The sequence below is a fragment of the Xiphophorus couchianus genome, chromosome 19, assembly GCF_001444195.1.
Source record: "Xiphophorus couchianus chromosome 19, X_couchianus-1.0, whole genome shotgun sequence".
NCBI classification, from domain to species: Eukaryota; Metazoa; Chordata; class Actinopteri; order Cyprinodontiformes; family Poeciliidae; genus Xiphophorus; species Xiphophorus couchianus.
The window spans coordinates 5239809-5266742 of record NC_040246.1 but is presented as its reverse complement, the minus strand read 5'-3'; the positions used below and the strand labels follow the sequence as shown (position 1 = coordinate 5266742).

General features: G+C 39.4%; 1 protein-coding gene and 1 long non-coding RNA gene across 2 annotated transcripts; one reads left to right on the top strand and one right to left on the bottom strand.

Moving 5' to 3' along the window:
* Positions 1–2338: 2338 nt before the first annotated feature.
* Positions 2339–3066, bottom strand: LOC114134000 (uncharacterized). Its single transcript, XR_003593322.1, has 3 exons — positions 2897–3066; positions 2560–2821; positions 2339–2476 (listed from the first exon to the last, which is right to left on the bottom strand). It is a non-coding gene; the product is annotated as an uncharacterized LOC114134000 (long non-coding RNA).
* Positions 3067–3912: 846 nt separating this feature from the next.
* On the top strand, positions 3913–26874 carry tmem229b (transmembrane protein 229B). Its single transcript, XM_028000173.1, has 2 exons — positions 3913–4063; positions 21039–26874. Exon 2 carries the CDS (start codon positions 21094–21096, stop codon positions 21697–21699), a length of 606 nt encoding a protein of 201 aa, XP_027855974.1. The 5' UTR covers positions 3913–4063; positions 21039–21093; the 3' UTR covers positions 21700–26874.
* The last annotated feature ends 60 nt before the right edge of the window (positions 26875–26934 follow it).

Here is a 26934-nt window from a genome sequence, read left to right as displayed (position 1 = left end):
AGGTTGGCTAATGTGGAGCAGTAGGCTGTGTTCTGCAGAAATCAGTACGTTAACACCAATATAACGGCCACAAAGTCATAGAGGCAGCTTATTATCTAGACGTCAGCTTGGAAATTGAAAATGATAGGCAAGACTGCAGACTAAATATTTAGTTTGCTCCTTTCTAGTATGTAACAGGGCCTTAGTTGTCCACCCATAAATGCTTGAATTTTACCACAGATCATAGATCTAAATTTTTTTAAATGTATCTATTGAGATTAGGATTACTGTTGAGTTTGAATTGATGGCTTATGTATAGATAATATATACAGTATATATATTTTTAATTTAAAGGGGCAGTATTATGTGTTTTTATCATTTCATAGCACAATCAAGTAACTATGTTGCCATTAGTTATAAAAATGCTGCATATATCAAATACTACTTAAAAGAAATTTGACTTTGTAATTTAACGCCTTGAACTTGGGCCTGTGCTTCTTTAAAAACTCTTGCTCTTTCTGAAACTCCGTCTTCAGGAAATCATTACAACTTTTAACAACGTTTTTACCAGCGTTGTACTGAGCAGTGGCTCGCATTAAGAGCTCAGCAGATGCCCAGTTCCACCAGGTGTTTGCTAATTGCTGCTGGCTAGTCTGAAGGAGCTGAGCGGGGGGAGTGATAGATGGGGGCTGCTCAGTGAGAAGCTTGGAAACTGCAGCTCCAAGGAGGAGCTTCATCCTTGAAGGCGGGGCTAGGTGTCCACCCAAGTATTTTACACAGCTGAATGGTTGCCACGGGAGATTAAAGTATTTCTTATGCATGAAAAGAACAAGGCAACACTCCAGGTATGATGTGGAAATACCATTATAACATGATGTAAAGCTCAGAAAATTTGATTTTTACGTAGTTGTGTCCCTTTAAAGGAAATGGAAAGTTTACGTTGGACCCTGCTGCAACAGGTTTAATCTTGACTTTTTGTTTTAGCTCAGTTTGTTCACAAATGCGTCTTGACAATCAACTATCCGTTTTTTTTTCCAGCCAATTACATTTGACCCTTTTCCTAGATTTCACCACATCTGTCATTAGTGGTAGCAAATTGTAATTATGAGCCAGCAGTGTGTAGTATCTCCAAAAATACAAAGTATTCCTGGGGTAGAGAAAGAAAAAGTGAATGGACTAAGAGACAAACGCAAAGCTTGAACAGCTCCTAATCATCTCTATATATATTAGGGACGTCTTATGGCTTTGACCCGCACAACTTTTAATGATAATGGAGGCCTACTAATTTATTAATGAGATGCTAGAAAGACCAGAGTAATAAGTTAAACTGTAAAACGTGTATCTGACTGATCATAAATCTGGTCTTGATGGGGCAGGGGGAAAAAATGAATAAATAAAGTAAAATAGTTCAGTGGTAAAGAAACAAAAGTTAATATTTGTGCTTAAACTGTGAGAGATTTTTCTATTTATTTTTATTATTTTTTTTACATCCAGACAATCCAAACGTAACCCCTCATTTCGATCCAAACAGAAGAAAGCAAAGCTACTAAAGAGGAGCAGTGATGGAGCAGATGGGCGGATCGAAGCGATGAATCACCAGCCTGCATTTAACAAGGAGATGATAGAGCTTCAGTTTGGTACAGAGCCAATGAATTGGATAAAGAAGTCTGTCTTAAGAAAAGCACATGTCTCTCCACATCACGGGAAAGTAAGTTTGGCGATTATTTCAAGCTGTTATAGTTGCCAGATGGAAAAAAAAAAGAAAATCAAGTATCTTGATCCTGTACTTCGATAAAAAGAGCAAACAAAAGTAACTAATGAGACGGTTCCTTCTTGCAGTGCTCGGTCAACTTTTACAAGAAACAGCTGAAGACTAAATATTTGACTATATTTTTAATTATATAAAAATGATATTAATATTAATTATACTCTACAATACATGCAGAGGAAGTGTATCAAAGTATTTTTTAATGGAACAATTTTAGACAGAATCCTAAAATTCTGACAAATTGTAGATTTAATCAAGTTACAAAAGAAAAGCATGTTAGAAGTAAGTAATGTTAGCATTGTGCAAGTACAAGCATACTAAATGATCATTGAAAGAATCTCAAGGTGTTTTTTTACATATTTGTGTAGTTACTTTATAACTTTTAAACATTTAACAATGTTAAAGTAGAGATAATGAAAGTCTACAGATTGTTTTCTCAAAAGTTTAAGACTTGAGGTGATACGTTCAGCAAAGAGGTTTCGGAAAAATGATGATTGGAGACCTAGCTGACCGGCACCACATCCAGGATTTAAAAGTGTCATTTAGCAATTCAAAGAGGGAAATTTTTATAATAAGGTCACCACACTGAGATGTGATTCATATCTGTTCATTTCGATGATCATGACTTACAGGTAGTACAGGTAGAAACAATTAGACAAGCAAACAAGGAGGAATTTAACAGTTACAAAGGACATGCATAGCCTTGGATCTAGTCCCCAGGAAAGGCAACTGTAAGGGAGATATAGACAGTCAATTGAGATGAAGAATCCAGTTCAATAAGTTAATCATAAGAGTCGTCAGGATGAACACACCACAGGCTGAGACTGGCAGGAACTTGGTTGAAAACTAGCTGTGTGGTTCCTAATGTCTCCCTCTCTTTCAGCAGGTTGACCGTCAGAGGATTCATTGGAAGGTGGGATGGTCATGCTGGCAGCAGACAAACAGGTAAGTTAGGACCAGGTCACCCATGCAACATGAGATGGTTCCAAATAAACGTGCGTCATATCAGATCAAGACGCTACGGAGGAAGCGACAAACCAGAGCTCACTCGTCAGGAGGCCAACAAACAACTTTCTGTAGAAGAAACAAGAAGTCAATACTGGAAACCATAAAAGCTGAACATGAAGCGACTGAGGCCTGGTTACCAACCGGTAAGAGAACGATCCAGCGTCCGTCTGAGAGAGCTGGTTTCCATATATTGGCTTCCCTAAGGAGGTTGGATGAGCTGCAGCTGCCTGGAGGAAGAGAGAGAGAGAGAGAGAGCACAACCAAAGAGACTGCACACAGGTAGATGGACACAAATTCAATTTCTCTTATCAAATATTAAAATAAAAAGGACTATTAATTCAGAAATGACTGTTCTGACCTTGGACTTGATGAAACACAGTGGGCCAGCATCCTCAGGTGGCCTGACTCACCAGATTGTCATTAACTGTGGAAACTTCCCACTAGAACTCAAGCGACTTGGATTGTGAGCCTCTCCACTCTACCTCCAGACTCCAGCTGCAGTCCAGCCTCGTGAATCTCCTCCAATATCTTTATTGTGCTTTGCTTGACAATCTATTGAAGTCTGCAGTCATCCATTGCTTGTGGGGTTTTTTGTTCACACTTTTTTTATACCACTCAATTTTCCATTAATAGTCTCCTATTAAGAACCAGCTTCTGAACAAATTTAATTAAGTTAAGTTACTTTTGTTATGGAAGCTGTTAACCTTCATGATGCCGTGTAGACCATAGCATTTCTACATTTAAAAAACTTTTCTTTTTTTAAAAAAAATGACATCTATTATTAAAAACTTAGGGGAACTGGACGCAAAAAGCAAAAATATATCAATATCAAAACAACTACAGAGATACCAAACTTAAAAAAAAAAAAATCTATTAAAATGCACTTGTAATCAGTGCTACAACAAACAAAACAAAACAACAACAACAACAAAAAAACAAAGTGGCGCTATGGGGGAAAAAAAGAAGCAAATTGCTCTCCGTGTCCTTCGTGCACCAAAATGCAGCCTGGCTGCGAAGCGGCGCAGAGCTGCGGTGAAGAAACGGTTAAGCGCAAAGATGCAGGAGCTGCGTGAGTCCATCTGAGCATGTGCCGCTGGTGCCGCCGCCGCTGCTGCAGTGAAGTAAAAAAAGAAAAAAATGTGTGTGGATTTCCACAGGACGGAGCGGAGACACCGCGCAGGAGAAGCCGGGCGACGGGCTAGCAGAGGCGCGGACCGACACCGACTCTTCCCGACCGACCTCACCGAGGGATGTGTCGAATCCGCCGGGGTGTGCGCCTGGGCAGACACCGCAGAGACCCTTCTGAAGGTAAAAATTCAAATATATTTCGCTGTGCTGATCGTAGAAAGACAGAGAGAGAGGGACACGCAGTCAACATGTTTGTACTCAAGCGGAGTGACATTCAGGGCAACAACATGTGTTCCTGTTTGGGAATCTTCTGGGCTTTTATTTTCCTTTCACAATGAAATTTCACCAGATTTCTCCCAACTTAATAATGCTGCGCTATTGTTTTTTTTTTAGTTTTTTTTTTAACCGTTTATTCAATTGAATGTCTAAAACAGTTTCCTCACCTCCACCACCCTCCTCTCTCTTTTCATATTCAACAACAATATTGCGCGTGTTGTCTGCGCAGTCGCGCCGCTGCACCTGTTAAAATCCGGATGATCGTAAGTTTATTTGGGAACCGCTCTGACCAAAACCGTCTTTGTGGATCGCAAGTCACCTTTTTTTTTTTTTTTTTTTTTTTTATGCGAAAGAGTTGCAAAGTATCCCAGATATGAAATCGGTGCATGAGCTGCACAGCTACATGTATGTTTAATTGTAGTGTGCCGCACTGCTCATCATCAGTGTGCTTGATGCTGCAGCGGAGTCACCCCCCCCTCCTCCCCACCAACACCAACCTCTTGCCCCCTCCCCCGGCCCCTCCGACGGGGCCCCTGCACCTTCCAGTTTCCCGGGACAGATCCGGATCCAACGTGAAGAAAAGCCGTTCATTTGCAGAGCGGATGGACGCCTGGACTCCAGGTCCGCAGTGTAGCTCCATCTGTGGAAGCCTTTTGCAGAAGCTTAAAAAAAAAAAAGCCCTAATCGATTTATGCCACATAAACCCTGCAGTTCATTATCATTTGGGGTGAGATAATCCCCGCTGTCGCTTCCACTGCAGTCCATCGCCTATTTATAACCCACGCAACAGCCTCCACAGCGAGGAATCCCAAAATGACCCCGTATTATAACACTGCTAAAAGGGAGTAACAGTCCTGAGCTGTGTGTGTGGACACAAGATTAATATTCCCGTAGTGATGCAGCGGGTCTGTTACCTCTCTGTATTCACGTGTTGATGTTTCACAACTCATAGGTCTTACTGTAAGTCACCTTACGGGGCCAAAAGGTATATAATATTGACATAGTGGTGGTTAATAAAATTGGCAATGTGGCTCATTGAGGGCGGCATTATTGTAAGTAGCCTACTGTAAGAATTTTATTTTATTTTTTTGGGCTGTCTACATACTTCAATTTGGCGTTACAGTAAAGGACTATTTCCACTCCTTACATAAACCCTGCATTTGTACATCTCTAGTTGAAATTCTAAAATCTCCGACCTTAATTATTGTACATTTTGGCTGTTTCGGCATTAAAACTACCCCAGAATTAAAACAAGCAGCTGATAACCAAAACTTCACAGCAGATGTTGAACATTATTCAAACTGCAAGTTCACAAAGCAGCCAAGTACAGTGGCGCAGTAGAATTGATGCGGAAAATTTCATTCAGGCAAAGCTGCGTGCGTTTTCCAAGCTATCAAAAATGCTACAATGATGAACGAAAAATGAGCTCTGCTCTTAGTATTAGCACGTAAAACCTGACATGCGCAATAATATTAGTGAATGTTGTGAGTGGAGGATGATATCACTGGTGATAAATAAGCAATTTTAAAATCATAATATATATATATATATATTTTGCTTCAGTTTGATAGCAATCCCAACAACGCATTTTTATTGGTTTCTTAGTGACTTCCTCGTGTCTTTGTCTTCTAAAAACCTTTGGTTTTTTTAGTTAATGCATTAAATATCAATTATAACAATGATATTACAGGAATTGGGCCGTAAGTACCTAAATATTTAGGTAAAACTTTTTGCAATACAGGCAGCTCTTTGTATTGCATACAGTTATACTGCCATAACAACAAATTTGCTTTATATATCTCTTAGCAAAACCACCAAACAGATTATAAACTAAAAAAAACTAGTGACCTCATTCAGAAGTAAATAAATACCTGAAGTAAATAATGACCTGTTTTTAAAATTACATCTTTATTTATGATCCGCCTTTCCTGTGCTACATTCCGTCACAGCTTTTAATATTTGAGAATATGTGGGTGAATAGGTGAATGTAGTGTGATGCACTTTAGAGTCCTCTGGACTAGATAAAGCGCTATAGAAGTACAGGCCATTTAACATTTGCAGCTGTGTGACTTTCTTTTACTGCTCTCCATTGGAGCACACCTCACGCTAACCGCCACACATCAGCTCAGTACAGTAACATCCGATCCCGGGTCAACGGCATTCCCTGTGTCACATCATGTCAGGGTTATCTCACCTGCTAGTGATCCCGTCACTTTACAGTGTGTGGGAATCACTGTTACAATGGAAATCCTTTCGGATGGGAATATATCCAAAGAATCCCTGGTTCTCAATGACTCTCATTGTTTGCAAATCCATAAAAAAAAGAAAATCTATTTTATCCCCCCCACCCCTGGCTTAAAAGGAGGTCACCTCATGTCAGAACTGGCCCTGTTTCTACACACTGAGCTTGGTGTTTGGAATTGATGGAATGCTACGAATAAACTATGTCTGCGTCATATCACAGGTCGGGATTAGCAAATATGCTTGTTCAAAAAATCTGGGAGTTTGTGGCATGAAAGCAAACGGGTACTTCTGAAGTCACTCGGAGAGTTTGGCCTTCGTCTCACCTTCTAAACGCTAGTTGTCCCTTTCTCTATAAATAAAATACTCAACACGTTATTCCAGTTTATTGATTTGAACAAAAGCCTCAGTAGCCTCAGTAGTTCATTGGGTTGACTCAGACAGGACATTTCTGTACCTCTATTGTTTTCCACAGATCTCTTGCCATAAAACCAACATCAATTATGGATGACCAACGATTGATTACAAAGCTTCTACGTCTGATAGCCAGTTGAATCCCCATCCATTAGGTGCATCCATCTCCATTTCACCACTTCCATGGTGACAATGTCTATAAAACTCCAGATTTTGCCTTAGGAGCTCTAAGATTTATTGCGTAGCTTGACCCACAAATGTCAGAGCTTCAACTTCTCAGGATCTGGAACTTCAGGACGGTAATGGACCTGCAAAGTGTTTGTACCTCTCAAACTTTTTCACATTTGGTCACTTTGCAGTGAGAAAATCCATGTATTTAGTGTGGCGTTATGACACACCAACAAAGTAATGCATAAACGCAGACCCGTCTTTAGACAGTATTTCAGCAACAACATTTTTATGCAAACCTTTTAGGGGGTGGTGGTATTTTTACCTACTTTGCCCATCCAGAACTTTAAATGTTTGCTTATTCTAATTTGGAAAATAGCTGAACATCAGTCAAATTGCATGAAACATATTAATTTCCAGGTCTTCCCAAAGATTCTCCACTGGATTTAGGTTTGGACTTTGACTGGACCATTGAATCTGCTTTTATCTAACCAGCTCCACTGTCACTCTGGTTCTATGTTAAAGGTTGCTGTCATGCTGAAAGGTGAAATCCCCACCAAGTCTCAGGTGTTTTGTTAGTTTGTAGCAGTTACATGATTTGCAGAGTGTGCAACTATTAGTTGCCTGTCAACAGATTCTCCCCCTTAGGGCTGTTCTTGTTCGGAGGCAGGGGTCTGCAAGCTTTACAGTCTAAAGAGCCATTTTTGTCTTTGGAGCTGCAAATGTAACATGACCTTTTGAATAAAGATACTAATGTTTGACAGGCACTTTCTATAGAAAATCTGATGTCATTCTTAAATAATCTCTATAAGATATTCCCACGTTCCTTGCTTGTCATTCTAGATATTTTAAACTTTTTAATTATTGCTTGTGCATTCTGGGGAAAAAAGGGCAAGTCTTGGTAAGTTGCTTCCTGCCTTACTTTAAGGGCTTCTCTTTCTCATTTTGTAGAGTGGCTCAGAAATGTAGCCGCTGTGTTGCTCCATATTAATACTGTAGGGGGGAAAGAAGTTGTGAATTATATTTTAAAAGTTCTTAGAAACTCTGATCAGCATAAAAATGAGAAAAAATGCCTCATTTAACTGATTTTATGGGTTTATTGAATGTAATTATGCACCCAATAATTACTTTCTAACGTAACTAGGGAAAATATTTTTTTATATGAGATCCTATCCATCCACTGAATAAATGCAACTTTAATTACAGATGGGATTTTTTTCCTGAAATTTCCAGTGTGAGATTATGCTGATGCAATAAAAGATAGCGATGTGGACAGTTTTAAAAAAAATATTTTTGTCTTGTCATACTTATCCCAAATCTTTATAATCATATGTCCCCAGGTGACATAAATTGCTATATGAACCTTGATGAATCAAATATTTTGCTAATACTTTTTGAGTTACGTACCAATCTGTTTTTCTTGATTTATTGCGTTGTTGTTGGAGCCCAAAACAAAGCCATTGCTTCCAGTCAGAGGTTCAGCCTGTCCGATCTCTCTTGGATACTGACATGTTGCCTAGACAGCTTTATGAATCACTTTAATTAAAGAGTTAGAAAGTTCAGCCTTCTGTTATATAACTGACGTGTTTGGGAAAGCTTATTTTTTTGACTCGTCACGTTTAACACAAGAAGCCTCCTTGCTTCCACGCATGACTTCATGGTTCTATTTCTTGCCAATCAATAAAAGACTTTTGGATCCGAAACCCACCTCCCTGTTTACATAAATCCTTCCTCCTCCGCCGCTCTGCATCACTCGCTAAAGCTTTCACCTTGCGGTTATGGAGATGATGCCTTTGATAGTGTTGCACGGGCCTGCGTCAGCCGTGCTGCGCCGGAGCTTTTAGTGTCGACGCTTCTTGGCGCCTTTCCAGCCTTACCTGAGAGCATTATTGAGAGACCTTGCTAATTATAGAGCTCAAACATGCAAACCGAGGCTTTGTGTTGCGAATGAAGCTGTGCATCTGTCTGAAAAAGCATCGCACCGGTAATGTTTGGGAGGATTAGACGTAATCAAACCTTACCAAGAAATGGCAGCCTTGGCGAGGAGTCAGAGAAACTGCCAAGAGAATGCTGGGTAACTCTTGGGAAGCTGCAAAAATCCTCAGCTCAGGTGGAGTATGCCTGCATTTCTATAAATATGCCCTTTGGCACCACGAGAAACCACGAGAAAGAGGTGCTCTGGTCAGAACGGGGCAAAAGTTGGACTTTTTTGGTCTGGAAATCTAAGACCTCGCACCACCCCCGAGGTGAGGCTTGAGAGCAGCAGCCTAAATCTGTGGGGACATCTTTCTTTAGCAGCAACAATGAAGCTAGTTAGAGTTAATGGAAGAGTAGATATGACAATCCTTAAAAAAACAAAAAAAAAAAACAATAAAAGGCTGCAAAAGACTTGAGTTTAGGATAAACGGTCACTTTTCTGCAGACTGACTTTTGGATCAAAGCATAATCATGTCTTTCAATGGCCTAGTGAAAACCTAGACCTAAGTCTACTTGGAAATCTCTGTCAAGACTTGAAAAATTACATTTTATTTGTTTCCAAAAAAAAAAAAAAACAATAGAAAAATGTCTGATCAAACTTCAACTGAGGAGCTGAATACAAATACATGCCATTATTTTCCCATTTTCATTTGAAAAAAAACAACAACAAAAAAGCAATAAAAAAACCCCCCATAAAACTCTTGTGTTGTTTTTTTACGCTTTTACAACTTTGCACTGCTTTGTGTCGAAATGAAATTCTTAAGAACTGTGGAAAAAGTTCAGGGGTCTGAATGCTTTCATGGGGCGATGTGAGGAATGAACATAGCCTGCGTAGCCGCGGCCGTCTTCCGCAGTGCGGCTCGGACTCACATGATCACACGGCCTCACCAGACACGCCACGGCACGCCGTAGCAGACCGACGGAGAATAGCAAGTGTCGCGTATATAACCTGAGGTCTAATGTAGTTGTTAAACTGAGCCACTTTCTGAAACTGTAAACCAGAAGGAGAGGCGCGGGGGACGAAATGTTCTACACGCTTAACTGGAAGACTGCTTTTAAAGGGACGTTTAGTGTGTTGTTTGCAGAGTGTGGGATTCCTGTATTTTAAAAGGAGAGAGAAGATAAACCAGTGGAAAATATTCATATTGCAAGACTTTATTCCCTGTTGCATTGTTTAAATGTTCTGTCCTTTTTTTCCCTTCTTTCACTGCTTTCTTATTTCCTAGTGTCACACCTTACTTCTCTTTCCTTATTCGCTACTTCCTCTTTCATTTTCTCATGTCCTCCATCTCTATGATGTTACTCCTCACCATCCTTAGATCATAAATGCAATAATACATTAAACTGCTTTAATCGGAGTGTTTACACAGTTCTAATCTTTATCAAAGGCAATTTGTATATAAAACGTGTTCTAATAAAGAAAGAAATTTAGATATCATCTGGATGCTATAAAAATGTATGTGATAAATCTAGATATTTTTATGTAGTTTCCTTACAATAACAGGAAAAATGTTTCATTATCAAGAAAGAAATGGCTTGTAATAATACATTACAATACAATAATACATTGTGTGAGCGAACGACGTTAATATTAACTTTCTTTTCTTTTGAATTGCTTCTTTGCATCCAAGATTGTAAAGTTAAAGCTCGGATGATGGAGCATTGAACTCACTCCCTCTTAAATAAGATAAGATAAGATAAATCTTTATTGTCATTGTCACAAGGACAACGAAATTCAAAGGGTGCCATCAGTCGGTGCACATGCCCAAAAACAAAAAATAACTGTCTCACAATTCACACACAAAGCAAGAATCAACAAACTGGCAAAAAAAAAAAAAAAAACAGCCACCTTCTTACATACATCATTTATGTATTTAATCATCATTTATGATGATTAATGGTTGTTTTTGATTGCATTTAGTTTTGTTATTGCTATCGTGTGTTATTGCTACCGGGAATGGGACACCAGAAGCGCCGTATCTTAGCAGCAGGAGTTTTAGGTCTTTTTGCACGAGTCTGAATGAGAGGAGAGGCGTAGTTCTGCCCTGGGGGCTGAGGGGGTGAAGGCCAGCTTGCTGTTTCGGAGCTAATCGACCTGTCTTTGCAATCGATCAGAGTCCCTTTATTTTGTGCCGCCTCCTGGGGTTCTCCCATTCCACCTTTCCTCCATCCCCCGTCCATCTTCTTCTTTTCTCTCAAACCTGTCTCTGGATTCATTACTCTCTCCCCCCCTGACTCGGCCTATTGCTCATCGTGGATATAGAGAACATGTGATTAAGGTATGTGAGGAATCTAAAAGACGCAGGAATTTAAAAGCAGAATTTGAACTTTGAAGCCTGTCTTGTGTGCATATTTCAGACCTTAAGGCGCTTGGCTTTTGCCTCTTAAAATAGATCAAACTCGTTTTTGCAAAGCTTTCCTCTGAAAATGTTTTGCTTTATTTGTATTTATTCTAAATTTTGATCTAGTTCCTATTGGCTTGTTTCTATTGGCTTTACATAATTTGTTAGAATTTTCAATTACTTAATATATATATATATATATATATATATATATATATATATATATATACTATATATATATATATATATTATGATGATTTCTAATTATAACTTATTGTATGCATGGATTATTGTGGATTATTATTGTATGCTCGGATGTCTGATTTTCTCCTATTTGAGATAATGAAATTTAAAACTTAAATAACCACTTATTTTTATTTTTTAAATTTTTCTATTACTTGTTTCTGGTGAGAACATTCAGCAACTAAAATAGCATTTAAACTGTAATTTTATGATGTTGTACAAATAATTCAGGATTTTTGAATCCTGTTTAGATGTTTTATTTAGATAATATCTTAACCTGCGACAAACGCAGGAAATGAAAGGAAGCGGTGTGCCACCAGAGGTCATGCTGTGTGAAACACGTTCTGAATACAGAACCTGTGAAGTGTTTTTGACTTATCACCTAATAGATAAAGGGATTGCCCTAAAAAAATTAGTAGGCATAAACCTCTACAGTAGTTTTGCTTTTAACACCACTTTAGTTTTATATCAGACATTGACTCTGACCAGAAAACGCTTTGCGTGTTGCATGATCTGTAAGTGTTACACACAGAAGACTCAATGTCAGCACACTGTCTGCTATCTCAATTTCCAGTGTAAATAATCGTGTTTATATAAATAACCACTCAGTGGAAACATACTAATAGTTTAAAATCCCAAATTCAAAACGTCCTGTGTCGTTTTTGGGTTTGGATTTCTGAAAGATTGTGGAAGGCAGATAATTTGACTTCTCCTGGACCAACCAGAATTTATGTTAATTTTGCTAAATGAAGGCGCAGAGCTTCTATACTAAATTCTTAGAAGCTTTTTAACAGAGCCCCACTTGAAAAATCCCAAACTATCCCTTTAAATGCAGGAGCGCAGTTCTTGCTGATGCAGTTTCTGTCATTGGAGATGAGTTGTCGCTAAGGTCACCCCGGTTCGCCGTCGTTCACCTGCATATCGGATGCTGCTGGTTCCTCTCTGATGCCTCCCAAAGTGACCTTCCAAAAGTCAGAGTACACCTGGGATCCGTGTCACACATACTCGGAAACACACCGGCATGGAAGATAACCCGACTGTGCGCTGTGTTTTGGATTCCTCAGTGTGTTCGCTGTCGGAGCTCATAGCTGTCAGCGCTATAAAGACGTCTTTATTCTCTACCTTTCGCTTACTCCGTATATCAGTCCGTGTGTTTTCTTGCTCGCCGAATGTCTCAGAAACCTGTCATCCGTTCCCTTCACAAATAATCATGTTGTTTCTCTTAAAAGCACACAATCAGTTCCTTAAACAAGACCTGCGCTGCGCGGTTGATTTACACTTTTTCAGTTCAGTTTGTTTCGTGCTGCTTTTCTGATTCCGCTGGTGATTCTGACCTCAAACTGAGATATATTGTGGCAGGTTTCAATAAAGGGTGATGCCAAAATGGGGCCACTGCAATTGGAGCCATGCTGATCGATAACTTAGTGCCTCTGTGATGGGGAGGGAGGGTATGATACAACTACATCAAAAACAGAGCAAAATACTATCTGGCAAGTTAATTGTGTGATTATGAGGCAACAGGTCAATAAAGAAGCATAAATAAGGTGATGGGGATATCTGGTTACGTCATCTTGATGCAATTATCAAAGAAATCCCAGTTTGAGTCTAGCTGGGTGCTTTTAAATATGTTACTATCAATATTTCAATCACTTCCTGACTGCTGTAAAGTGGGAGTAATCAAAAATGTCGGGAACCGGTATGTCATTTGCATTTTCTCTAAATAGAAGCAACTTTCAGTTTTGCTACGTCAGCAGAAGGGGGTTTGAAATTTGTGACACAACGTCATGTAGTTGCTACAAAAAAGTGCAACAAACTGGCAAGTTTCAAAGGATTTCATGAAACGTGTTTTCCAACGTGGCTTTGTGTTAACTCCAGTGAAAATTTTTTAAGAAATGTTCCGTTAACATCTTGTATTAGATTTGATCTTTTAATGATGCATCTGAATTAGCCGTGGGACACAATAAAAGTGTATCTAATTAATTAGGGGCTTTGCAGTTAATGACACTTTATTCTATTTTTATCAAAAAGCAATGTTTTGACTAAACTCATAAAGTTAAGCAATTCAAATACAGTAGATTTAATAGACATATGGTTTGAATTTTATTCAGTAAAACTCATTGTGTCTCTATATGATAGAGTCCTTAAATTTATTTTATTACTAGACACTCAATTACTTTGTCTCTCCAGAGATACCTGACATGTTTCGATGTGCAGAGACAGAAAGTAGTTGGTGGTTTAATGAGAAAATAAATGTCAAGACTGGTTTGTACTTTGTTTTTGCACAGCAGTCTCTACTTTTACGGAGTGGAAATTGCAGAGTGTTGTAGATTTGCTGTGGTTCATCCAGCCGCACAGATTACATTCAAAATGTCACAGCCAGAAAGCCAGCAGCTTTAAAAGCTGTGCTTTAATAATGTGTCTATGTGTGTCACTGATCTGTGCTGCTCTCATTAGTTCATGCTGCTGTTTGATCAATGTATGATCCCTCGCCTCAAGGGAAGGGTGCGCTATGTAGCTTGCGCTTAGCCGTGTTTACATTTGACCATTTACGATGTGAGCCCCTCTGCCCCCTGAACTGAACACTTCCATCTTCTTTATTTCCACCAGTAACAATAGCACCGATCCAAACTTTTTTTTACATAATTCTGCCACAACATGCAGAAGTAAATTAAGCTAATCAAACATCCAGCCAGCCTGATGCCAACAGTATTATGGTTTGACATCATTTCACAGGCCTATTCAGTTTTTATGGAGCAGTACGGTGCCATAATATTTTGCAGATTATGACAGCCATTTTAATATCAGACACAGACACACTATGCTGGCTTTTCTCAAAGTGTGACGAAACGATTGGCCATTTAAACTGGACACTGATCTCAAGCATGATTCACCAAGGCTTGATGTCAGAAGGAGTCCTTGGAAAATACTAGACTGGCAAACATAATCGCCTGACTTAAACGCTGGTCTGATTTGAAAAACATGATCACAGAATCCAGAACCAAGATTATTAGTGAACTGGAGGGTTTGCTCATGACAAGTCTCCTGGAGAACTCTGCCAGAACCTATTGGGTGGCCATACATCACAGTTCTAGCAGGTCAACAGCAAAATGGCTGCTGCAGCGCACATGAAAAATACTTGGAGGAGTTAAATCATTTAGAGACTGCTGTCGTCATTAAAAGTTCTCTTTCGTGTTTAACTTAAAGGAACAACTTGTAATTTCAGCTTTGCTCAGCTATTTAAATAGTTGTGTTTTTTTTTAGATTTGTTGCATGTTTGTTGCTTTTGCCAATAAATTCACTTTGCAGTGGAGATTCAGTTACATTGGATGCAACCGTGCTAATATTTTTCCATGTTGAAATGGGTGTGCAACAATTACAACAAACTGACACACAAATCTCAGCTAAATTGAATGCGTGTGTGACGCATCTAATGCATATTACTCAGGTGAATGCGCTGCATTGTAGACCCGGCCCCTTTGACTGCATGGACCCACTGCATGCTCAAGAAGCTCATATTGACCATGATCTCACCAGACTGACTGGTGTGACTTACAGGATTAAATGAGCCACCAAGAGGGATTGGTGGTTACGTATATCTGTTGTGAGGCGATGATTTGAAGAGATGCCAGAGGAGTCTGAGTTCACTGCTGGGTTTGGCTATTTCAATGATCTTTTGTTTGAGTTGTGCTAAAAAAAATAAGTGTGCCTCACCTTACCTTGGGCACAAACACGCACATTGGCACACACAAGTGCCTTTTATAAACCTAACCGGATAGTAAAGAATCATCACCACAAGACTCTCTGTGAGCATAGAAAATAAATTGTTTGGACCATTTTAGTTTATGCCAAGTGTCGACTCTCTAATTTTTCAACGCCATAAAATTATCAGAAATACCACCAACTGTTTTCAGAAATGAAGATCACAGGAAGAACACAGAAATGATTTCCTTTTCTCGGGGCACATCGCTGCCTCGTCTTCGTCTGGATGTTCGCGTGTATGGTGTGTTTGGCAGGAGGTGTAGCGTTGGACAGCCTCATTACAGTTTTAGATAATCCTTCTCATTAGCAGATTTTCATGTGTGTGGGTAACGAATGTAATGTGCATTTTAGGTGGAGAGAGAAAGGGGGAAGTGTTGGGAGAAAAAGCGGAGATCGTTTCTGTGAGAAACCGGTCGTCAGTGATGACAAGAGAACAATGTGGCTAACACACTGCTTTGATCTGCATAGAAAGTGGTTATAGCAATGAGGTGTTTTGGAAGTTAGAATATGCTGGTGTATTTAAACTATAGACTACTTATAATGGCAGATTTGACAATAATTCAGTTTTATGGTGAAAACCTGAACTAGATTAAAAAAAATGCTTTTGCATCACAAATGCTGCATGGATGTTGTAAGCTAAATTGGTAATCTGATTTTTCATTTCAACTTCTGCTGAAAAAGTTGAACTGGAGCACAAATTAATGTCATGGAGAACAAACAGGCAGAAATTGAGAACAATCCCTTTTAATAGAGCCGTATTGCATAGCAGAAGCAGAAACTGAAAACCGCTGAAGAAACCGAAGTCATAAGCTGAACTGTTAAAAGTGGTGTTAGATTGAAGAGTCAGCAGCCTGGCATGATGGACCATAAAATAAAATCTAAGAGCATAAATCAGCTGACGATGTTAAACAGTAGGGAAATCGTAACCTAAGTGGGAGAGCTTAGGCAAAGTGAAAAGTCAATAATTGTGATGTAGGCTACAGTTAAAATGAGTGGAAAGGCTTTCTCTCTTTTTTTTAAGAAAAAACGTTTCCAGTTTTTCCTACCCGACTGTAGCAAGTATCAGTTGTTTGCTAATAGCATTTTAGCCAGCATTAGCTAAAATGCCAGCATAGTAAAATTAGCATAATAGCTACTCTTCATGGCTATTCGTCATGGTTCTAACTTCAGTTGAATATAATGAAAAGACTAGCAAATATGGTAGTATGTTAGCTAACAGTAACTGTTAAGTTGCACAAAATTCGAGACCAAACTTCAGCTATAAAAGAGAACAAACACAGCTTTAATTAACATTTGCAAATGGAGAAAACATACAACGCTCACATCTCAGTGAGAATCGAATGAGTTCTGACTTGGGGCTGAACGTCCCCTCATTTACATAGGATACATCACACATTACTTAGTCACACCCCCTGGCTCAAGTGTCAGGTAAAAATCTACAAGTTACTTATCTGTCAGTTCCAGTGGAGCAGGGTTGCATACCTTTCTCCAAAAAGGCCTCTCTGCTGATGGCTAAACAGATACTAGAAACTGAAATTCTACAATCTACGCTTATCACCTTAGCCATGTCTCACATTTCTAACCGCTGAACACCCTGTTCTTCACTTATTTGAGGAGGGTCAGAAGAGCATATATCCTGTTGAGCTGCAACTGAGTGCAAACCTTTAATAGAAACATCATAAAGTGTACATTCAAATTTATTTAAACTTTGCTACTAAATTTTTCCTTCACAGTAACGAATACTGTTATTCTAAGAGCTAACATCCTAACATTAACCTGTAAGTTGCTATTAATGGTAGTTACTGTATATTACCTGTTACTTGTTTTTGGGTGATATGCTAACATTAACTATGTCTAGTAGTTAATGTTAATTCCAGCAGGTTAGCAAATGTTAACAGGCTAGCAGCACTTGCTATTTTTATTTATTTATTTTATTTTATTTTTTTCCATTTTTTTCTCCGAAGAGTTTTTGCAGAGCTAGTGGCTGGTATTTTTTCGACAGTAGGCAGACAGGAAGGAGGGTGAGGAGAGAGGGGAAGACATGCGGTAAAGGTCGTCGGGACCGGGAGTCGAACCCGCGACATCCGCGTCGAGGACTAAGGCCTCCAAACGTGAGGCGTGCTAACCCCCTGCGCCACCACAGCACGCCCCAGCACTTGCTATTTTAACATTAGCTAATATACTTACAGTAATATGGTATACACTGTAAACAATAATCTTTTGTAAAAGTAGTTTTAATTCCCTAACTGTCCCGTTCTGAAAAAGTATGAAGAGCATGAATTTGTTTTTTAATACTGACTAAAACAGCTGCTTCTGGTTTGATAGCATGAAGATGTTCAGAAGCCCAAAAACAAAGAGTGACCCGGTACGCCCCTGTGCCTTTTTGACTCTTCCATGAGACTATGGGGCACAGTCACAGTGCCTATAGGCTGGAATTTATTTTAATAAAAAAGTGAGATATTTGAAAAGTGTAAGAGGTATAAATAATGTCGGTGATAGTTGACAGATTCTGAATATGCCAAATATTGTGGAATTTAAATGACTGAAATACCAGGCAGTCCGCAGAAGTAGTTCAGTGACTGAGACATAAAAAACCGAATGATACAGAGAAACAGAATCATAATGGCATGAATTCCTTGAGGCTTTGACACAATTTAACAATCTGACTTGACTAACTTATAGAAGCGAAGGAGAATTCAATTCAGCATGCCTCTCTTTTTGTAACAGGCTGAACCTTTCTTCTCAGCACTTGAAAAGTACTCCTTGACCCAGTCTAACTTTCATAGAGGAGGTGTGTTTCCCAGGAAGCCAGAGAAAAGATGGAATAAGGGGTTTATGGAGGTCAGTTGGTCCATCGCTGTGGCCCAGTTAATCACATGAAACCACTGTTCCTTGTTTGGAGTAAATGTGCTAATCCCTGTGGACTCTCTCTGGGTCACAGCCAGGCTTTGAAGACAAAAAGAGACAAAAAAAGACCTTTTGTTCTTCAAACATGTGTTTGTACTTGTAGCCTCGTACTAAGATGTAATTTCACCAAGCGTTTGTGATCTATTGTATAATCGTTGTTGCTATGACAGCTTCCTCTGGAGACATTGTATGGTAAAGGATATAAACTGCGTGGCCTTGTTGCGTAAAATGGTCTTTGAATTCGTCATTGTGCTGTTTGCATTCAGTGTTCTTCTAATTTAAGACGCGATGTGTGGAGCAGAGCTGCGAACGGGCCCGTCCCTTTGTGGGATTTCTGATACCTGATATGTCAGCACGAAATGTTTGTCAAGCAGCACGAGTTGGAGATGCAGAGTGTTGATGTAGGCAGTCCGATGACAAAGCTATACGTTACATAAGAAACCCCCTCACTGTGTAAATAGCATCAGCTGAGGGAAGGTCGTACACTTTAAGTGCTTCATCAGCCTCTAGTCTTTAATTAAATCTCCTGATGCCTGCAGTGTTTCACTGCCTTGGCTTAATTTAAAAGTGACTTAGCACCCCACGCAATTAAATTTCTAATCCTGAAGATTTCACTTTTGATTTGGCCAGATGGCTGTTGCTGGAGATGGCAGCAAATCCTGTTTAATTCTGTAGGCTGCAGACTCTGTTTGGACAGTTAGGCTGCAATCATTGCTTAAGACGGGATGTACTGCATGTCAGTGTTTTATAATGAGGAATAATTATTGTAATTTTTTGGAAAATCTCTACAAGCAGTTGCAGTGTCTTTCACAAGTATTCTCAGAAATTGAACTGTCACTGTCAGAACCTTGCTGTCTTATGAATTATACATTTTTACCCTGTCATGAAACAGAGTTGAAGACGTAATTCTGGATTCCCTGGGGCCAGATCGTTGAAACTAAAAGGTTTTATTACTAAAGAAATGGCATTCAGATGGAGAAGCTTTGGGTGAAATCCAAAGACAACAAACTAGACTATCCGGACCAACAACTTTGATACAAACTAAACAGGAGGCTTAACACAACAATCTTGCAGGGAGCAAAGCAAACAAACCAGAATGCAGTGTCTGACACATTTAACGCTTTATTTTCCACATCTCACCCAAACAGGTTTTCTGTAGGAGGCAGATCCTGATACTGTGATAGTCATGGAAGAATGTTGATTTGTCTTGTGGTGGCCATGTCTGTGTTGGGTTCAGTTTGGTCTGTGTTTTGATTATTAAGCTGCAGAAATAGCCAATAAGACTCATATTCTATACTTATATTCAGATTAAATGTAGATGTTTTTACATTTTATTTCAAAGAGGTCATGAAGCCATACACTTTATAAAAGTTCTCAGGATACATGAATGAAAAACAGGCCCCCTGCATTTCCAATCTTCCACTATCCTTTGCATTGAACATGAGATGCTTTTCCTCGACTCACCCTGCGTCTTACATATTTTGTTGCTGAATCGCTCAGTCCTCGTCTCCTCTGACCAAAGAACACCCTTCCAATTCAACTCCTAGTAGAATTTCCTTTTGTGTTTCCATCTGTTAAGGCTTTTTTTTTTCTGGCATCACCCCGAACCATTTGGTTATATCGCAACAGCATGTTGTGGTTGCTATGGAAACTCGGTGACCTGAGACTCCACTCTTGACTGTGGTTCTCTAACAGCGAGCTTTGGAGATTTTATTACATCTTCTACTGCACTCCTCCTGTCCGTACGTGATGGAAACTTTGTATTGACTCCCCACTGCTATTTCTGTGTTGGCACATTGCTGTTCACATATTATTTGCTAGATGTCTTGTATTAATAATCCATCTTGGAGTCTGAGAAAACAACTTGGCAACTTCTGTTTTATCGATTTTTTTTCTTTTGTAGCAATACCCTTTTCAATAAATCTTATGCCATTGTAAAGCTTTTTAAATTTCCTTTTAAATGGTGCCACATTTGTAAGGAAAATGCATTTGTGGGTTGAGCAACAGAGTTGAGTATATGGGTTGTGGCAAAGGAAAACCTTTCAAATCATTTCTGCTAATACCAAGTAGTTTATTCTGCTACTTATTCTTGTTGAGTGTCATCAGTTGGCGATGAACCTTGATGAAACAATTACAAAAAAAACCCATTAATTGAATAAACTGGGGCCTCAGCAGTGTGTCATATGCAGCCACAACATCCTGCCACCTTCTCCTCATTCTGATCACCAGCTTGGTCGCCCATAGGTGTGAGATGGCATACTACTCTTCAACCAGCAATTGTCGCATGTAGTTGCGTTGGTCACTTTGACGCCAGTGTTCAATGAGGTTGAGGTCAGGACTGCAGGGAGGAAATATTTTCTCTTCCATTAAGTTCTGAAGGTAGTGTCTGTAAAAGCTCTCTCTGTTGGGCATTAACATTATTGAGGTTGGATTTGGGTCCCAAAGAGGGCAAATATGGGATTGCCACTGGTTGTAGGATCTCATCTTGATACCTCTTTCTGTCAAGATTTCGTCCGATGTTGACAATGATGAAATGTCACCCCACACTATTGCTCTGTTTAGTTTTTGACAAGTCTTTCATGAGAGCAACCCACATACTCAACTCTGCTGCTCAACCCCCAAAAGCATTTCTTTACAAATGTGGCACAATTTGAGGGACAATAAACAGACTGTTCAGCAGTATGAGATTCAGTTCCATGAAACATTGTTATGGCAATGAAAAAAATCAACCAAGTGCAAATGTTCTTTCTTTTGGTACCAGAGTTGAATAAAGGTTAGCAGGTTTTCCAAATGATCATTTCTGAAGTCTTTATTTGTTCTCTTTTCAGATCTGAATCCTGTACATACAAATAGGAAATCTGTGTGAAACACACAAGAGGAACCATGGTAACCTTAGAAACGTCAAGGGACCCTGTTCCTCTCACGGCTCTCTCCCGCTGGTACCTCTACGCCATCCATGGCTACTTCTGTGAAGTGATGTTCACTGCTGCCTGGGAGTTTGTGGTCAACTGCAACTGGAAATTCCCCGGTGTGACCAGCGTGTGGGCCCTCTTCATCTACGGCACCTGCATCCTCATTGTAGAGCGGATGTACTTGAAGTTGCGTGGCCGCTGCCCCGTGCTGCTGCGCTGCATCATCTACACTCTGTGGACCTACTTGTGGGAGTTTGGGACGGGGCTGCTGCTTCGGCAGTTCAACGCCTGTCCCTGGGACTACACCGAGTTCCGCTACAACTTCATGGGGTTGATCACGGCCGAGTACGCCGTGCCGTGGTTCTGCGCCTCCTTCACCGTGGAGCGCTTTGTTATCCGCAAAACCCTGCGGCTGCGCTTCAATGAAGGGCCCGAGGATGGCTGGTCAAACCATCGGCATGATGCTGGAGGAGGAGTAGGAGGAGAAGGTGCTGGAGAAACTTTGGAAGGCAACAGACAACGAGAACAAAGGAGGGGGAGTGACTTTAATTCAAACGGCTACCTTAAAGTTGATTGAGTCAATTTGCAGGGGACTCTGTCATACCTCCTTGACCTGCCACTGGCACTTTTCCATATGCAATCCTCACCCTTTAGTGCATGAGATTGAGAGACAGCCATCAAGAATAAGTTAGTTAGTGCTGAGGAAGCCAGAAAACAAATGTCTAACTGAAGCTTCAAATCCCAAATACTCACTGTTGTTAGCTAAACAGAGACTCATAATGCTACTGTCAATACTGCATTTCACATTACATCCACCCATTTACATGGGGCTGACCCTCGTGCTAGGATATTCAATGATCTGGATTAAACTTTAAAACTCCTTCTTGGAGCTCAGAATATAGGATTTAAAAAAAGCACTTTTGCAGAGATTAGTGTTATTGTTCTGTAAAAAGACTTCTTGGGAAAAAAAACAGTATTTGTGTTATTTAAGTATGCACCAATCTATGTAAGAACAGTTTTCTTGCCTCATAGAAGTGTTAAATGAAAGCAGCACAGCCACGAAGTATCAGCTAGACACCCAAATGCCGGACTTTCTTTAAATTTAAAGGAATGTGTAATATTTAAGATGATCTTTCGAGTTGTCAGTATAGAAAAAACTATGAAGATATGAGGAATTTTGTTGTGGTTACGTTGTAATAAGTAATCTATATTAGGGTTGCATGTGCAATTTTTCTTTTAGTAATTGAATCAGCCTCTGATTAAACAGCAATAGAAGTGCTGCTGTGGGTATTCCCAAACTTTTTTTTTTAAGCATACCAAAGAGCCGGCCTCTACTTTCCTCCGTCAAAACAGTGCACGTTCACCACCCCCCCACACACACACACAAACACACACACACACACACACACACACACACACCAACAGCCAAGTCATTGATTATACATGACAAACCCTTTACAAAACATGCGTCTTTAAAGAAAACCTAACAGTCACCTGAGTCTTAAATACCTTGGTATGGAGGTAAGTTGTCAGGATGCATGGTGAAGGCCCATGCTTATTCTCATAAGGTGCTAAAGCTCATAATAGGCACAAATAAAACTAGATATTAACATGCACTTTATAAGAAGACATAACCATTTTTCTCTCACTGTGTGATATTAAATCAGACTAATCAGACCAGAAAAATGATTGATCAGTTATTTCAATCTGGAGAGACTCAGACGGAGAAAAGTTTATTAAGAGCATGAATTAAATCTGTGGCGCTCGGGCCCCGGCTGAGGACATCGATTATCGCAAACTTTGCGATGGGCTCAGATGAGCTTTCCATATGCTGATAGGAACGTCATCCCCCGGGACCCGGCACTGCTGGTGGAGGCGATGAAGGATGCGGCCGGATAGCCGAGCGAGTGGGGGTGAAGGGGTGGAGGTGGGCTGAGCTCTGCTGGAAAGCGCAGGACGCCATGGATGGTGGTCCTTATCAGCTGGTTGCTTGGACGGTGATTGGACGTGACGAGTCTTGGACCGGCGTCGATCAATCAACGGTGATGAGCCGGGAGCTCTGGTTGGATGATGCAGGTGGGGCTAAAAGAGTCTTCCAGTTTGAATTTGCGCCTAGGCTTCATTTTAAAGAATATCCACAGGTTCACAGATATTCTTCAATTTGAGTTAGAAGATCCCAAAGCCATGAGATCATTCTCATTATCTGGACTCACTAAATGTAATCTTGGAACTATAAACTTAAAGGAAGTTATAGAAATGAAAAATTTCTCTCATTATTCTGGTGCTGATAAAAAATAATTTTGGTGGGGCTAACTGGAAACAGGAAAAGGCAAGTCTGACATAATATCAGAGAATACGATAAAACTGTCTTGCTTATACAGTTGATGGAAATATCTGGTTTCAAGTTTAGAATTAGGGGAGAATGACCTAAAACTCTGTGTTTGTGTTACACCTGTCTTCAGAGCTGCGTGCAATTTCACCAATTCGTACCCTTCTTTCTCACACAACCAGTACCATTTGACCCGGAACCGCTTCCATTTGGTACAGGACCAATTTATTGTCTTGGTAGTTAGAAATTGATGAAGCTCACTTATGATTTATTTAATTGTATATTATTTTCTGAAGATTTTAGACTAGGAGTATTAACACTGGTCCAGATTCCCGCTTTGACCGGTTGACTTAAATGAAAAAGGAGCGATTATGAGGCTCAAGTTTTCTGCTAGTGGTAGCTTTTCCCAGTCAACTCTGTATTCCAGCTTATGGATGCAAGAATTGTAAAAATCGAATATCCACTTTATTTCTTTTTAACAAAAAATGCATCCATTTACAGACTTGTAGACTTTTTTTGGCGGGGTACAATTCGGAGTTGGCTACTACAGAACTTTTTGTTTTGTTTTTTTCAGATCTGTATTCACCAGTTTCATACTGGCTTTGAGAAGGCATAATTTAACGTGTCTTTCCATACTCTAATCATAGCTATGTAAGAAAATGTGGCTATATGACTTGGCTAAACAACAACATACAGAAGGTCGCTCATTGTTATTCTGCTTTCATTGATCTTTAAGTCAACCGGCCTAAATGGGAATCAGAACCAAAATGCTTGGAAGTAATAAGATTTTGGAAACTATTTTACAAACTATTTAAATTATACATAAGATTTGGGCATTTTATGACCATTTGTCTACAGTAATACACAAAAACACTTGACTACAAAAAAAGGTAAGATGATTTAGTCTTGGTATTATTTATACGGATGTATGAAATGGTATGGTTATGGGTATGAAATGGCTGAAGAAAATTACTAATGTAGGTAACGTGTGTGTGTGTGTGTGTGTGTGTGTGTGTGAGAATTGAGGGTGCGAGTTGGCAAAGCAGCAATTAAATTAACACTGTTAATAATGGTTGCTTTTCTTTTGCGTGATATATCTCCAAACTTGTCTTTCTGCCACCATCACTCTTAATGTGAACGTAAGCATTGACGTGGTGCGACAGCAAAAACTGTCCTTGTGAAACACTGTGGCCGCCGCATCACACCCGTTTGTGTGAATTAAAAGTCACACCAGGCCAAATTTAATTTCTTTAATAAAGGCTTTTAAGTCGCTTGAAGGAAACACTTTGGCTAATGTTCACTTGGCAGCATTTTCATCACATTCTGCAGCAATGGACCTTTAAGAATGTATCCTTCCCCAGTAGCAGGGTTTCACCATTATTTATTTTTTCACTTTGGTTCTCAAGGATCACATAAAAAAAAAAAAAAATGCATGGAAAGATCTTCTTTCAGCCCGTTTATTCAATCAACAACCATAATGTATGTCTGATGAATCACTGTGCTGCATGTGCGAATAGAATGACAGAAGTTGCTGGTTATCAGCGAGGGTCTGCGGTTGTCTTCTCCTAGCATGTCAAAGTGTCCCTGAGCCACACGTTGAACCACTAAACTGTAAGTAAGCAGGTCATGGCTTTGCATGGATGCTTTCCTACTGTGTTTTTTTTTTTTGTGTGTGTGTGTGTGTGTAATTGGACATATATGTGTGTTTTTTTGGTAAATATGGGGAGGATAAATAAAATTATTCCTCTTGACATAATTTCTATTACCTATATGCTAAAGTCTGTGACGACTGTGAGTCATGGCCATCAACATAAAAGCCTTTTGCAATTTTTTATTTTTTTTAAGAATTATCTTGTGTGTCTCTGTCTGCAATTACCACTTTGTGTGGTTTGATGCTTGAGTATGGCAAAGACTTAAAAGTCTTATGTAACAGTAATTACTGTAAAAAAAACCCACACAATTCACAGAGCCTTGCAAAAGCATTGGCATTTTTTGCGATTACAAAATTCAGTGTATTTGGATGGGGTCCATGTGATAAACCGACACAAAGTAGTCATAAATGTACAGTGGAATTAACACATTGTGTTCAACCTATTTTACAGTCAAAATAATTACATAAATGTGTGCTAGGAGGAATATGTATTCAACACTCTTTACTCTGACACCAGAAATGGTGCAACTTATTGCCTTCAGAAGTCATGTGTGTGTAATCGAATCTCAGTATAAATACAGCTGTTTCTGTGAAGGCCTCAGATGTTTGTTTCTACAAACCACACGCCACTTCACAATGACGGTAAAGACAGATTACAAGTAACAATTTTCAGATTTTGACTTGCAAACTCATGTGACGTGCTCCTTTGTGTTCGTCGGTCACATAAAATCCAGGTAAAACACATTTGGTGTGCAGTTGGCATAAAAAAAATAAGTGCTTTTGGAAGGCTCTGTAGATACCATAAGCATATTTCTAGAGAATTTAAAAACAAAAAAGCCACGAGAAACATTCAAGAGTAACACCAGTAGTTATAAAAGACATATCAGTAAGATTAAGCATGTTTTTATTGGCTTGAATCTAAACCCTGTATGGGATCACAGGCTGACAGCCTCTGTCAAATGACTCTTTTCTAAACATGTCCCTGGGGGAAAAAGGAACATAACTAAACCGAATATAGACTCAAAATGTCATAGCAGACTCTAGATAAACTCAATAAATAATAGTAAAAAACATTATCCTTTTTAATGTTTCCACTGTTCTGCTTGACTAAGTGTTCACTATGACCTTCTCCTGTGTTGATGCGTTAAACGTGGAGTTTTATCTGCGCGTGGCTCTCCTGAGAGAGCTGCTCTGCATCTCAGATGAAGTGCTGCCACCTAGTGGTGAGTGGTCTGCTAAACATCCAGAAAACGGAATGCTTTGTTTTGCACTCTTCGCCAGTGTATGCATTTTTCATTAGGCTTGAAAGCAATACTGTAGATGCGATTATTACCCTTTTCTAAGGAAACGTCTCTGCATAATTCATATGCAGTAAATATCTTAACTGGCTAACCTAAATGTATTCTCTGCAATATGTGTGTGAAGGAACTTTGAGTCACGCAGAGACGCTTGTCTGCAAGTAAGTGCATGAATAAGATGTTAACAGTAAGCTGGGTGTCTGGTGTTGTTTTTATTTTTATTTTCTCTCTCTTTGAATGTGCATGTCTAAAAGCAGCTCCACCGAACTCCAGTTTCAAGCTGCTGATGATCTGTACTGTATATCGCCAATGAATGATTTATCAATCTCCGAGGAACAAATGTTAAAAAAAAAAAGTATTTGGTTTTTAATGTGTGTGGGTGTGAGAACTGTGAAATATATCTAGAATGCCTTTTTATATTATTTCCTGATTAATTGTTGTCATTAACCCTCATGAATTAAAAATAAACATCTTGCTGGTCTTTGTGTCTTTTTTTTAAAGTAAAAGGTTTTTCACCTACAGTTTTTAATGAAA

Bases quoted from the DNA above. Each gene is read 5' to 3' on its own strand.
- tmem229b (XM_028000173.1), top strand. From the start codon at position 21,094: ATGGTAACCTTAGAAACGTCAAGGGACCCTGTTCCTCTCACGGCTCTC.